The sequence below is a fragment of the Pleurodeles waltl genome, chromosome 3_2, assembly GCF_031143425.1.
Source record: "Pleurodeles waltl isolate 20211129_DDA chromosome 3_2, aPleWal1.hap1.20221129, whole genome shotgun sequence".
Classification (NCBI taxonomy): Eukaryota; Metazoa; Chordata; class Amphibia; order Caudata; family Salamandridae; genus Pleurodeles; species Pleurodeles waltl.
This window is the reverse complement of record NC_090441.1, coordinates 73,946,382-73,960,907: the sequence shown is the minus strand read 5'-3', so window position 1 is coordinate 73,960,907 and position 14,526 is coordinate 73,946,382. Positions and strand designations below refer to the sequence as shown.

Sequence of the window (14,526 nt, the reverse complement as noted above, 5' to 3'; positions counted from 1 at the left end):
AAAGGCAAAACAATGTATTGCGGCTCACTTTGCATGATGGTTCTGTAATGTGCTATTTTGAAGACTTTGGCCACTCCATTAGTAATGAATTCCAGCCAATGTAGAGAAACAGATGGCCACAGCTTTTCATAAGGTGTGTACAGACTGCTTTTACGCGCTATGTTTTCCAGGGGTATGCCTCGTCATTTCAGCCATAAACATTTTTGCAATAATTCCACAGAATTCCACTACATTCTGACAGTGGCCCATTTTACTCTTTCTGGTAACATTCCTCTACATCAGTGCATCTTCTGCCAGCCAGCGTGCATTTAACAAGCTAGCTCCCCGGGCATTGTAGAAATAATGACATTCATTTTGTTATGTGGACTTTGGCAAGTTGGTGAAATACAGAGTTAGAGAAATATTTGTTTATGGACCCAGCAGCCTCACATGCTGAAAGCACAGTGGTCATCTGCCCTCCTCCCTGGCCACGTAATAGTAGATTATGTACTGTGCAAAGAAGTATAATGTTCACAAATATATAGACAGTGTTCAGCACAAGCTGTGTCCCTGGGTACAGCTCATGTAGCATGTCACATCCTGTGTGTACAGTGCAGCACAACACAGACTGCAAACTGTAGCACATTATACTCTCAATGTTCCAACATAGGGGAAACCTCGAAATCTTATCTGTTTCTTTTGCATTTGGTAACTATATCACACATTCCAAGATGTCCTACTAAAGAGGACCTCTCTATGACGGCAATGTACAGCTTACATCTGCCAATATGCCAATTGTAAGCACTGTTACAGCTTCCCGAAGTCATTGCTCAAGCATCGCTCCACACAGTTCGCCCCCAAGCCAGGGCTTCTTCACTATTCCATATAGCTATTGCCACAGTCATACCACCGTGAACTTTTCAGTGCCATTCCTTACAGTTTTTCACACACCCAGGTTTACTTCACTGTTTCTTTCCACTCTGTCGAGGCCCAGAGCTTTAACATTGGCCTACTTTGTCCTGTAACCACATAGGATATATCAATAGTGCAACCTTTTCGTTGCAACTGTAAAATTATTATAGCATTTTATGTTTTATTTAATATTGTATTTATTTCCTGGAATGCTAGAACCTTGCCCCGCCACTCTCACATACCCCCACAAATATCCCTTAAACATCAATTTTTTTTTTACTAGGAAGAGAAGTAGAAGAGATGGATTAGGGTCCATTGAGTGTTTTTCTACCCTTCTGCCCTCTTTACTGAAATGTTACTAGCTTTTATTGTGACTAATTTTGTTGGTATGCGTTGCATTGGTAGTTTTAGTTACATATTTATAGTTTCTTTTTTTTCTTGTTAAAAACTATCCCACTTTGTCCCACAGTACTATTCAGTGGGACCCAGTGGCATTCGTTTTAACCAGTGTTTCCTGCATCTTTACATCGTTTCTTATAGATGCTAGTTCTGTACCATTTACTTACATCAAAAACAAATAGGGGAAATTGTTGCTCCAATTTTATTTTCAAGTTAATGAATAGTTGTATTTAGTTTTAAAAACAAACCATTTAAAATACCTGGTATACATATACACCAAAAGCAGTTATTACAGATTAAGACATTTTATAAACTATGAGAAATTCATAGTTTTGGCTTATTCAAAGCAATGAACAAATATTTTGCCATATTATATGTGGGTAACTTATTTCTTTAGGTCATACAAGTAATGTAACATGATCTTAGAATTAACAATAGAGTGAGTAGGCAACCAGGAGGTGATAAAATACCTTATTTTTTTCTACCATGTAATAACATTCAAGCAACACATGCTCAGTGGTTTGGTTTCCACTCGCCTCAAATAGAGCCTACCTCAATAATCATCCAAGGTTGCATCATGCCATCTGCTTTCAAAGACTGAACCGAGAGCTGGTTAAGTCTAAATAGCATGATCAGTCCCTGAAATCACGGTCCCTGTGTCTTGTACTGTGGTATTACACACAAAGGGTATGTTCGAAAACTAAAATACAAGATTGTCATGCTAATATACGCCATCCTTATATAATCACACTTGTATAGTTTTCTCAAGGAGTGGCTTAATTTGAACTCAGTTTTTCAAGATGTTATTCAGAGTCTCACAGTGAGACCATGTGTGCTGTCTCTGGAGTGGTTGTCACATTTATTTGAAGAACATGAAGTAAAATGCCAGTCTGCCTTTTTGATAGCAGATCACTGTCTATTCATTCCGTGCACCGTATGAGCCTGGCAAATCCGAGAGAAACTTAAAGTCTGAGAGCTTGGCTAGGAATAAGAACTTTTCATGCCAAGTGTTGGTTTAAGGATCGCACCTTCCATGAAGTCAAGCCAAGCTAATTCTTTTGATACTCAAATTGCTGATCTGAATGTTGGATGACATTTACACAAATAATACGGACTATAAGGAAAAGTTTTCCAGTGATCCACTGAATTTTAGCAAAAACTCCATGACTGAGCCTTGTATAATCTTAGTCATTAGAAGATCTGTCGACACTAACCGATTGTGATCTCTCATAAATGGGAGAGGGAAAAAATTCTTATGGATGGGCGATTCAGTTTCCGTGAGGCTTAATACACATGCGGAATGTCACAGGGAGTTTACTTATTGACTTTGACATCCTTGTATTAACATGTTTCAGCCAGTTAATGTGTGCCCAAAACATTACCTGGCTTTTATCAGGACAGAACAGATCCCCTTATAACTTTTTACATTTGAGATTTTTTAATCTGCATATTAGGTTCACTTACTCTGATCAAACCCAATCATATGTTACTTCACCCTCAATAGTCCGGTATGAAGTAGTTATGGAGGTGCAAACTTTCTCCTGTTTTTTTTTTTAAGGGAGTTAACTGGCCCCATGCGGAAAAAATGCAGACTGGTGCCACCTTTTTTATACTTAACTTATATTGCCTTCGGCTCGGGCATTTAACTCGGGAGCGGGCCTTTAATAGCCGGTAGAGCCCGCTACAGCGGTTCTAAGGCTATAATGGCTTGTTTCTCCGCATGAAAGGAGATGTATATATATATGTTCGATGGCATGTGTAGCTGCAGATACACATGCTTTGCACATCCCGCCATCTAGTGTTGGGCTCGGAGTGTTACAAGTTGTTTTTCTTCGAAGAAGTCTTTTCGACTCACGAGATCGAGGGACTCCTCCCCTTTCGGCTCCATTGCGCATGGGCGTCGACTCCATCTTAGATTGTTTTTTTTCCGCCATCGGGTTCGGACGTGTTCCTTTTCGCTCCGCGTTTCGTTTCGGAAAGATAGTTAGAATCTCAGAAAATTCGACGGTATTGTTTGCGTTCGGTATCGGGTTAGTTACAACAGATCAACACCTAATTTTGAAGAGCTCCGGTGGCCCTTCGGGGTTTTCCATCCCCGTCTGGGCCTGGTCGGCCCGACCACGTGTCTCTTCAAGGCTAATGGAACGGACCCCATTCCGCTTCTGCCCCAGATGTCACAACAAGTATCGGTATACAAATCAGCATCTGGTCTGTAACTTGTGTTTGTCTCCAGAACACAAGGAAGATACTTGTGAAGCCTGTCGAGCGTTTCGATCGAGGAAAACATTAAGAGACCAAAGAGCAAGAAGACTGCAAATGGCGTCGGTGCCGACAGGACAACGACACTTGGAGAAAGAGGAAGAAACCTTCTCCATCGAGGATTCGGATGAGAACGATCCTGAACAGACGCCGAAAACCGTGAGTAAGACGTCGACACATAAAACTCACGGAAAGACCACTAAAGCCCAGGGGACGCCACCGCCAGCAGGCCATGGCTTAACCCGAAAAATAGGTGACCGAACATCGGCACCGAAAAAGGGCACGCATGTGTCGAAGGCATCCGACTCCGGTCGAGATACCGGCACAGAGCAGACTCAACCCCGAGACAGCGGGTCAGAGCAAGTTCGGCACCGAGAGGGCGGCACCAAAACGACTCGGCACCGAGAGTCTGGAACGCCGAAAATTAAGAAAGTGTCGTCGGAGCCGAAAAAGACTGCCAAAAAAGTTTCCATACCGAAACATCCGGTCTTGGAACCGAAAACAAGTTCCTACACAGAGGAACAGGGACTGTCCTCACAAATGCAAGGACATAGGTTCGAACAAGAACTAGAGTCAATGGAGCCAGATTACACTCAGAGAAGGCTCCACATCCAAAAAGACACAAGGAAGATAAGTACTCTTCCCCCAATTCGGATGAAAAGAAGACTTGCCTTCCAAGAGAAAGACAAGCAGCCACAGGCAAAGGTGGCAAGATAAGTAACCCCGCCACCATCTCCACCACGCTCAACACATACATCACCGGCAGCCACTCCACCACTGATGCAGTCCCCAACTCATACTGGAATGAGTCAGGATGATCCCGATGCATGGGATCTTTACGATGCGCCAGTATCAGATAACAGCCCAGACTGTTATCCGGCGAGACCGTCGCCACCTGAGGACAGTACAGCCTACACACAGGTGGTGTCAAGAGCAGCGCCGTTTCATAATGTCACCCTGCATGCAGAGCCTATTGAGGATGACTTTTTGTTTATCACACTATCCTCCACACACAGTCAATACCAAAGTCTCCCTATGCTACCTGGAATGCTAAAACACTCCAAACAGGTGTTTTAGGAGCCTGTGAAGAGCAGGGCCATAACTCCAAGGGTGGAGAAGAAATACAAGCCGCCGCCAACAGACCCTGTATACATCACGCAGCAATTAACACCAGACTCGGTGGTAGTAGGGGCAGCTCGCAAGAGAGCAAACTCACACACCTCAGGAGACGCACCACCTCCAGACAAGGAGAGTCGCAAGTTCGACGCTGCGGGGAAAAGGGTTGCAGCACAAGCGGCCAACCAATGGCGCATTGCCAACTCACAGGCATTGCTGGCGAGATATGATAGGGCTCATTGGGACGAAATGCAACATTTCATTGAGCACTTGCCCAAAGAGTTCCAGAAAAGGGCACAACAAGTGGTGGAGGAAGGACAGAGTATCTCGAACAATCAGATACGCTCGGCAATGGATGCAGCAGACACAGCTGCTAGGACAGTAAATACAGCAGTGACTATAAGGAGACACGCATGGTTGCGTGCGTCAGGATTTAAGCCGGAAATTCAACAAGCCCTGCTGAATATGCCATTTAACGGACAGCAGTTGTTTGGGCCGGAGGTGAACACTGCTATCGAAAAACTTAAAAAGGACACTGATACGGCCAAAGCCATGGGCACACTCTACTCCCCACAGAGCAGAGGCACATTTCGTAAAACCCAGTTTCGAGGGGGGTTTCGAGGACAAAGCACAGAACCCACAACCTCACAAACAAGGCCCACTTATCAGAACCAATATCAGCGGGGAAGTTTTCGGGGACAATATAGAGGGGGCCAATTCCAAAAGAGTAGAGGGAAGTTCCAAAGTCCCAAAACTCCTCCAAACAAGCAGTGACTTCGACGTCACAAATCCCCAACACATAACACCTGTGGGGGGGAGACTAACCAAGTTCTACAAACATTGGGAAGAAATAACAACAGCCACTTGGGTCCTAGCAATTATCCAGCATGGTTATTGCATAGAATTTCTCAAAATCCCTCCAAATGTCCCACCGAAAACACACAATATGTCAAAACAACACATAGATCTCCTACAACTAGAGGTCCAAGCGTTGTTACAAAAAGAAGCAATAGAACTGGTACCAATCCATCAGAGAGGAACAGGAGTTTACTCGCTGTACTTTCTCATACCCAAAAAGGACAAAACTCTAAGACCTATATTAGATCTCAGAACATTAAATATCTACATCAAATCAGATCACTTTCACATGGTGACATTACAGGATGTAATCCCATTGCTCAAACAGCAAGACTATATGACAACACTAGACCTAAAGGATGCATACTTCCGTATACCGATACATCCTTCACACAGAAAGTACTTAAGGTTCGTATTCCAAGGGGTACATTACCAATTCAAGGTGTTGCCATTCAGGATAACAACTGCGCCAAGAGTTTTTACAAAATGCCTGGCAGTAGTGGCTGCTCATATAAGAAGGCAGCAAATACATCTGTTCCCGTACCTAGACAATTGGTTAATCAAAACCAACACGCAAGAACGGTGTTTACAACACACAAAGTATGTCATAGAAACCCTCCACAAACTAGGTTTCTCACTCAACTACACAAAGTCACACCTTCAGCCGTGTCAAACACAGCAATACTTAGGGGCGACCATCAACACAACAAAAGGGATTGCCACACCAAGTCCACAAAGGGTACAAGCATTTCACAATGTAAAACAGGGCATGTATCCAAAACAAAAGATACAAGTCAAGATGGTGATGAAACTACTAGGCATGATGTCCTCACGCATAGCCATTGTCCCAAACGCAAGGTTGCACATGCAGCCCTTACAACAGTGCCTAGCATCACAATGGTCACAGGCACAGGGTCAACTTCTAGATCTAGTGTTGATAGACCGCCAAACATACACCTCGCTTCAATGGTGGAACAATATAAATTTAAACCAAGGGCGGCCTTTCCAAGACCCAGTGCCTCAATACGTAATAACGACGGATGCCTCCATGATAGGGTGGGGAGCACACCTCAACCAACACAGCATCCAAGGACAATGGGACACTCAGCAGAGACAGTTTCACATAAATCACTTAGAACTACTGGCAGTATTTCTAGCGTTGAAAGCATTTCAACCTATAATAAGCGACAAACACATTCTTGTCAAAACAGACAACATGACAACTATGTATTATCTAAACAAACAGGGAGGCACACACTCGACACAGTTGTGTCTCCTAGCACAGAGAATATGGCATTGGGCAATTCACAACCACATTTGCCTAATAGCACAGTTTATTCCAGGGATTCAGAATCAGTTAGCAGACAATCTCTCTCGGGATCACCAACAGATCCACGAATGGGAGATTCACTCCCAAATACTAAACACTTACTTCCAAAGATGGGGAACACCACAAATAGACCTATTTGCAACAAAAGAAAACGCAAAATGCCAAGACTTCGCATCCAGGTACCCACAAGATCAATCTCAGGGCAATGCATTATGGATGAGTTGGTCAGGGATATTTGCATACGCTTTTCCCTCTCTCCCACTCCTTCCGTATCTAGTAAACAAATTGAGTCAAAACAAACTCATACTTATAGCACCAACCTGGGCAAGACAACCTTGGTACACAACACTACTAGACCTCTCAGTAGTGCCTCATGTCAAGCTTCCAAGCAGACCAGATCTGTTAACTCAACACAAACAACAGATCAGGCATCCAAATCCAGCATCACTGAATCTAGCAATTTGGCTCCTGAAGTCTTAGAATTCGGACACTTAGACCTTACACAGGAATGTATGGAGGTCATAAAACAAGCTAGAAAACCAACCACAAGACATTGCTATGCAAATAAGTGGAAAAGATTTGTTTATTATTGCCATAATAATCAAATTCAGCCATTACGCGCATCTGCTAAAGACATCGTAAGCTACTTACTACATTTGCAAAAGTCAAAGCCAGCTTTTTCATCCATTAAAATACATCTTACCGCAATTTCAGCTTATCTGCAAATTACGCACTCAACTTCATTATTTAGGATCCCAGTCATAAAAGCATTTATGGAAGGCCTAAAGAGAATTATACCACCAAGAACACTACCAGTTCCTTCGTGGAACCTCAACATTGTCTTAACACGACTCATGGGTCCACCTTTTGAAGCCATGCACTCTTGTGAGATGCAATACTTGACATGGAAAGTTGCATTTCTAATTGCCATCACATCTCTAAAAAGAGTAAGTGAGATACAAGCATTTACCATACAAGAACCATTTATTCAGATATACAAGCATAAAGTAGTTTTATGAACAAATCCTAAATTCTTACCAAAAGTCATATCACCGTTCCACTTGAATCAAACAGTAGAACTACCAGTGTTCCTTCCAGAGCCAGATTCTGTGACAGAACAAAACAAATTCGGAAAACAAAACAATTGTTTGTTGCTTTCCAAAAACCTCATACAGGAAATCCAGTTTCCAAACAAGGCATTGCTAGATGGATAGTTAAATGCATTCAAACCTGTTATCTCAAAGCAAAAAGAGAACTGCCTATTACACCAAGGGCACACTCAACTAGAAAGAAAGGTGCTACCACGGCCTTTCTAGGAAACATTCCAATGACTGAAATATGTAAGGCAGCCACATGGTCTACTCCTCATACGTTTACCAAGCACTACTGCGTGGATGTGTTACAGCACAACAAGCCACAGTAGGACAGGCAGTACTATGAACTTTGTTTCAAACAACTTCAACTCCTACAGGCTGAACCACCGCTTTTGGGGAGATAACTGCTTACTAGTCTATGCGAAGCATGTGTATCTGCAGCTACGCATGCCATCGAACGGAAAATGTCACTTACCCAGTGTACATCTGTTCGTGGCATGAGATGCTGCAGATTCACATGCGCCCACCCGCCTCCCCGGAAGCCTGTAGCCGTTTGAAGTTGATCTTGAACATTTGTAAATTTGTAAATATATTGCTTTAAACCACATTATGTACATACATATTTTCTCCATTGCATGGGCACTATTACTATAATACACAACTCCTACCTCACCCTCTGCGGGGAAAACAATCTAAGATGGAGTCGACGCCCAAGCGCAATGGAGCCAAAAGGGGAGGAGTCCCTCGATCTTGTGACTCGAAAAGACTTCTTCGAAGGAAAACAACTTGTAACACTCCGAGCCCAACACTAGATGGCGTGATGTGCAAAGCATGTGAATCTGCAGCGTCTCATGCCACGAACAGATGTACACTGGGTAAGTAACATTTTCCATATATTTATATATATATATATATATATATATATATATATATATATAATGTATAACTCTGATGGTCATGTTCTGTGGCACATGTGATTCAGAAAAACTGACTGAATGCCAAGAGAATTTCTAATACAATACTCCGCAATGAAGTCATTTGAATGGCATGTTTATTCACAGGACAGCCATAATACAGTGTAGCAGTGGCGGAAGGGGATTGTTCTCCAGGGAACGCATAATCAGAAAATGCATTGTCGTAAGACCTTCCCACATATTGCTCATCCACCACCATCATGTTTGTCTAAAATTCCCAATTTTTTCCAAGCACCATCAGTACTATAGCATGGCCCATTAGCCACAAATTCTGCAATCTGCTCCCCTGTGAATCCCCAAAGAACCAGCAGTTCGTCATTATTCCTCACAGCCTCACCATGACTAGCACTGTTTCACTGCTCCTTTACATACCCTCACAGACAGTACCCCAGAAACGTTCATTGTTTTTTAAAGCCAGTGTTCTTCAACATTCTCTTAGTTTGCAATTATGTCCTCTTCAGGTCCGTAACCACTATCACTCCTATAATATTTATATTCACCCTATGATCCATCGTTGCTGTCTGATCCCTTTTTGCGTCCCTTCAGCTCGTGCTCCTACACCATTCCCCTAGGCCTCAGGAAGCCAGTTTGTTCAGTGACTTGTTGTGTGGTGGTGGCTGGTGAAGGCGGAATAAATGTTGATGGTCTACAGATGATGAAGTGCTAGTCTATACATTCTGCTCATGGTACCTCTTTCTCCTTCAGCCCCCGCCTGGCACCCTGCGCCTTCTTATAAATGGTGAAGTAGGTAAGTATCTGAATAATTACATTTTATTTTGATTGATGTGAAATATGAGGTGTGTGAATCCTGGATGATGTCCTTATGCTTTAATCCTGTTTCATGTGTAGTAGGTTTGTGAATCCTGTGGGTCAAAATGATGCATCTGTGTTTGAATTGCCTAATTCGAGTTCCCTTCTTTATTATTATGTTTCTGTAAAGAGTAATTGGGTATTGAATTTATAGGAAGATCCTCCTTCGAGCCTGCCTCTTCCTGCTGAATGATTCTTAGAAGCCGCTCTTTGTTCTTTATTTTACCATCAAGACTACTGTCTCTTCTCTGTGACTTCTTAGCACGACTTCTTTCTCCTCTCAGAGACTCCTCACCACTGCTGTATTCTCATTGTGGTTATTCAGAGTCACTCTTTGTGTCCTCTCCATTACTCCTCCTCCCAGACGTCCCTCTTTCCTCTTCACGCCTCTCTCTTTCCTCACTAACTCCTTATGTCCTTCGTGTCCCATCACTAACTTCTGTGATTTGTCCTCAAATTCCTTGTCTTCTCTTTGGGATGCCTCCTCGTGACTGGTAGTTATCCTCAATGTTTTGACTATTTTTCCCTATTTCTTAGGGCCTTCATTAACTTCACATGAGAACTCCTCGGAACTGGTTTCTTTTCATTAAATCGTCAGCTTCATACTTCTTTGTGACCATTCCTTAGTGATCCTATCTCTTCTCAGCAATGTGGCTATTTCCTACTGCCGTGACTCTTCTGTGATCCATCCTCACAGCATTTTCTTTACTGTCTGACTATCCAAATTGTGGCCTCTAATGGATCTTATTTTTTGCCACTGATTCCTCCTAATTGCCATGTGTTCCCTCAGTTTCAGCTCAGGAATATGAATTTGAGAACCTCTATGTCCACTTCTTTATTGAATTTCCTAAACGTAAGTAAGCGTGATTGCTTCTGCATTTGCATTAAACACAGTTGCTTTGTCCGAGGTGGAGAGTTACTGGGCATGTGAATGTCTTCCAGTTACTGTGAACTGAACCTGAAAATGTCACCGCTCTGTATAGTATCTTTCTATACTCTCAATGGGGTACTTCACATTTGAGAATTCAGGGTTGCATTAATGTGCATGTGTAATAATTTCCCCATTTGGTTTAATTCTTCTGATAAATTGAGTTTTTTTAAATACAGATGATCCATTTTGAAGTTAACACACAAATCCCCAATTAATGTGCACCATCTTGTAGATGGTCTCCCAGCAACCCAACTAGCATAGTGCACTTCATTGCTTCCTGTAAAAAATAACAATACATGCATCCAACGAATGTCTCTGTTTGGGAAATTACACACCTACATATATTCTTACCTTGGATTAAAGGATTAATGAACCTGTGATGCCTACTCCACCTTTGTTTCTGCTTGTCATGTCCATTTCCTTTCCCTTCTGATCTTAAAATATTTTCATGGAGTACAACTTGGTTTAAAGGGAACAGTGCAGTTTCACATACTCTGAACAAACTTTGTTGTAGAAGTGCTGTCTGGCATTTTATATTTTGTTAACACTTCAGTAGATTTCAAACCATGAGAATGAATTAATTGTATATGGTTTCTGGGCCTGATTTATAAAGGTAACTTACAAATATGAGTAAATTCACACTTCAGGGCAAGTTTACTACTTTAAGGTACTCCCAAACTGCACTTTTGTAGTACCTTACACTTTTGTAGTAAGGCCAGATCAATGAATGTTTTGTGACTGGTAAACTAGATAGTAACTGGTTTGCAACCGCAAAAACATGTATCTCTTAAGAATAGTCTCCAACTGGTGAAAGAAACCACCAAATGTTTACCAAATCACTATGTTGTGACATTTCCTAAAAGCGATTACATAATAACTGATGAGTAAAATTATAGCCAAGAACTATCCGGGTAGTTAAAAGCCCGAAACCCGAGCCACAGGCAAGGACCCATAACAAAGGGCGAAGCCCTTTAACAACTGGTATATCCCAAGGCAGATGGGCTATTAGACCATTCCACCCACTAAGGGTAGAATGTTCCAAATGAAAAAGGGAGAAACATAAAGATAAACACTGGAATGTTCGAGTGGAAGGCTTATACCAGCCTTTATAAGCCAGTAGATACTCCATTGTCTTCAATGGAGCTCTCAACATTCCAATGTTTGAATATGTATTAAAGATTCACTAACAGGGAAAAAAATGAGGGACATCCTTATACTGGGGGCACATCTTGCTCCTAGTACAGGGCAGCCTGTTCTAATGTTTTATACCTCTACACACATCCAAGACTGCAAAGGTACTCTAAAAACTTCATTTAGGATGCAAAACAGTTTTTTGGATAGGCACACAAAAGACAGGTAACCAATCGAGATAAAAACTTAACTCAGTCTACTTGTCAGTAGTGTGCTTCAGAACAGTTTGATGGAATTGATACGAATCAGAAGGAATAATTACTTTTTTTCATTGGAGGTCTGAGGGTGAATTACTTAACAGTGAGTTACAGTCTGAGAATTTCAAGCTAACTGACCGCAGGACTGCAAGTAGTAGCAACTCTAGTGTGGTCATTGCCACTGAACACTGATAGTGGTAATCTCTATGCTCAGTTATGGACTGCCGTTTAGAAGCTATAGCCATTGAACAAGGGTTGTAGACCTATGGGTGTATTTGCCCCAAATCTGACTTTACTGTACATTGTATTGTTTTCTCATTTTCAAAAGGCTAACAAGGTGTTTGTACCTGATACTTATGTGGGACATTCTCCTTTGAATGCTTTTGGCCATTGATAGAGTTGTTGTTTATGTTTTTTTTTAATGTGTGAAAATTCCTTCATTTTTTGTACATAGGTGTTTTAAGCCATGTCAGGGTACTGTTCGTATTCCCTTAATGCCTGTGGCTAAATTTGCATCCCTAGTTTTTTGGTCAGGTGCTGTTGTTGCAGGGAAAGGTGGCAACTAATGACATGATTCGTGCCTTACTTGTTACAGTAACATGATTCAAAGCCTGCAGGTTCTCCAGATTTTTAAGGCCAATATTCTAAGTCACAGAAATGAAATGAAAAGAAGGGACGCACATGCTACAGAAGAATAATATGTTATAAAGGTCACTTCTTCTAGGTCACAGGGACTTTCAGGTGTTTCTGATTTGGATGACAAGGCAAATGACAAGATTAAGGCCCTCATTGTGAGTTTGACGTTGACAGGACCGCCACGCCGGCGGTGGCGATCCAACCGCCAACACCGCCGTATTATGACTGCTGCGTTGAACAGGCCGGAACACACCCAGTATACTGCCTGTACCGCTAGTGCGGGTCGACCGCCGCCGACGGCGGATGCCATCAACAGGGCAGCGGAAAGGACCTTACCGCCCACCGTATTACAGATCAGCACACTGCCACGATTTCCGGGGCGAGCCAGCCTCCACTCAAAGCCTGGCGGAAAGGAACAGTATATAAGGAAACACTCACCGTAGGGACCCAGAGGAGGCCGCCGACGACATGGAGCGTGAACTGGAGATCTTCCCAATGCTGGTACTTGCAATCCACCTCCAGGACATACAGCACCGTTGAAGACAACAACGGTGAGTACCCTACCTACCACCCAAGAGAGGAAAGGGGACAATTACACACCCACATGCCACACACAACCACCCAACACCAACTGCCATGCTCACACACACACACAGCAACACCCCTACACATACACACACACACACATTCACAATACACTCACGCACAACCAGAACACACACCACGGCCTACACACACGTCACTCACACACCAAACAGCACCAACCGTAAACACGTCTCAATACTCATACCCAGCCACACACAAACTGATCTCAAAACCACGGCCGACACAGAAGACAGCATACCAGACACACATACGGCACACAACCACAAGTGCCATCCACACATACACTGGTACCATACCATCACGCCTTCGTGCATACCACTTACTCTACGCACACCATGCACAACTGAAAACACATCACAATCAGTTACCCACACACATACCATCCACACTAACTTCCAAACCCATCACACACAAACACCATTGCACACACAAATCCAGACAGGGGCAAAAGTGGAGAACAGAAGTGATGTCGCCCACAAGCACAGTACACATGGACAGATGGGGACAACGATGCACATACATGTCCACACAAGGCAGCCATAGTCAAACACAGGACAACTTGATCAAAGTACACCAACTGTGCAGGCTCGCCATATATATTATTGTGAAAAACAAAAGGGGAAACAGGAACTATTTACAAAGAGGCCCACTGGGCAGTTCAGAGGTCCATGATCACCCGGCCAAACAGTTCCACAAGGCCCCAACTTGACTCCTGACACGACAATGGCCTCCACCGGGCAAGGTCATCAATGGAGCAGGCACCTCAGGGTGCAGGCAGAGGGGTTGGTGGTGAGGATCAGGTTAGAAAGGAGGGGGTTTGGGCTTTGCTTGGGTGGAGGGTGGTTGGGCTTTGGCTTGGGGGGGGCTTGGGCTTAGCTTTTGATGGAGGGGGAGTGGGTTTTGATCGGTGGGTGGGAGCGGGATCAGATCTCTTCACAGCTGTGTTCTTGGAGTGGGAAGGGACATGGGAACCGGAAGGAAGGTCTAAGGAAGATTGTGAAGCGGAGGTACTGGGTTTGGGGAGGCCACAGGAACGCGCAGGGACAAGACTGGGTGGGCCAGAGGTTCAAACAGGTCAACACAGGAAAGGAAAAGTTTTTAGGAGCACGTGGTGGGGCTGTGGAAACAGGCTTGGGAGTAGAAGTAGAGGGAGTGATCATAGGAAGTGTGGGTGTGCTGGACGTGGATACAGGTGGGTGCTCAGTCTGCTTGTGTGTGGTGGATGAATGTAGGG

General features: G+C 43.4%; 1 protein-coding gene across 1 annotated transcript in view; it reads left to right on the top strand.

Moving 5' to 3' along the window:
• The window catches only part of MKS1 (MKS transition zone complex subunit 1), a 225,202-nt gene that overhangs the window by 146,075 nt on the left and 64,601 nt on the right, over positions 1–14,526 (top strand). Inside the window, exons 10-11 of the mRNA XM_069226780.1 lie at positions 9,627–9,669; positions 10,522–10,584. Coding sequence (XP_069082881.1) covers positions 9,627–9,669; positions 10,522–10,584 — 106 coding nt within the window. The remainder of the gene's footprint in view (positions 1–9,626; positions 9,670–10,521; positions 10,585–14,526) is intronic.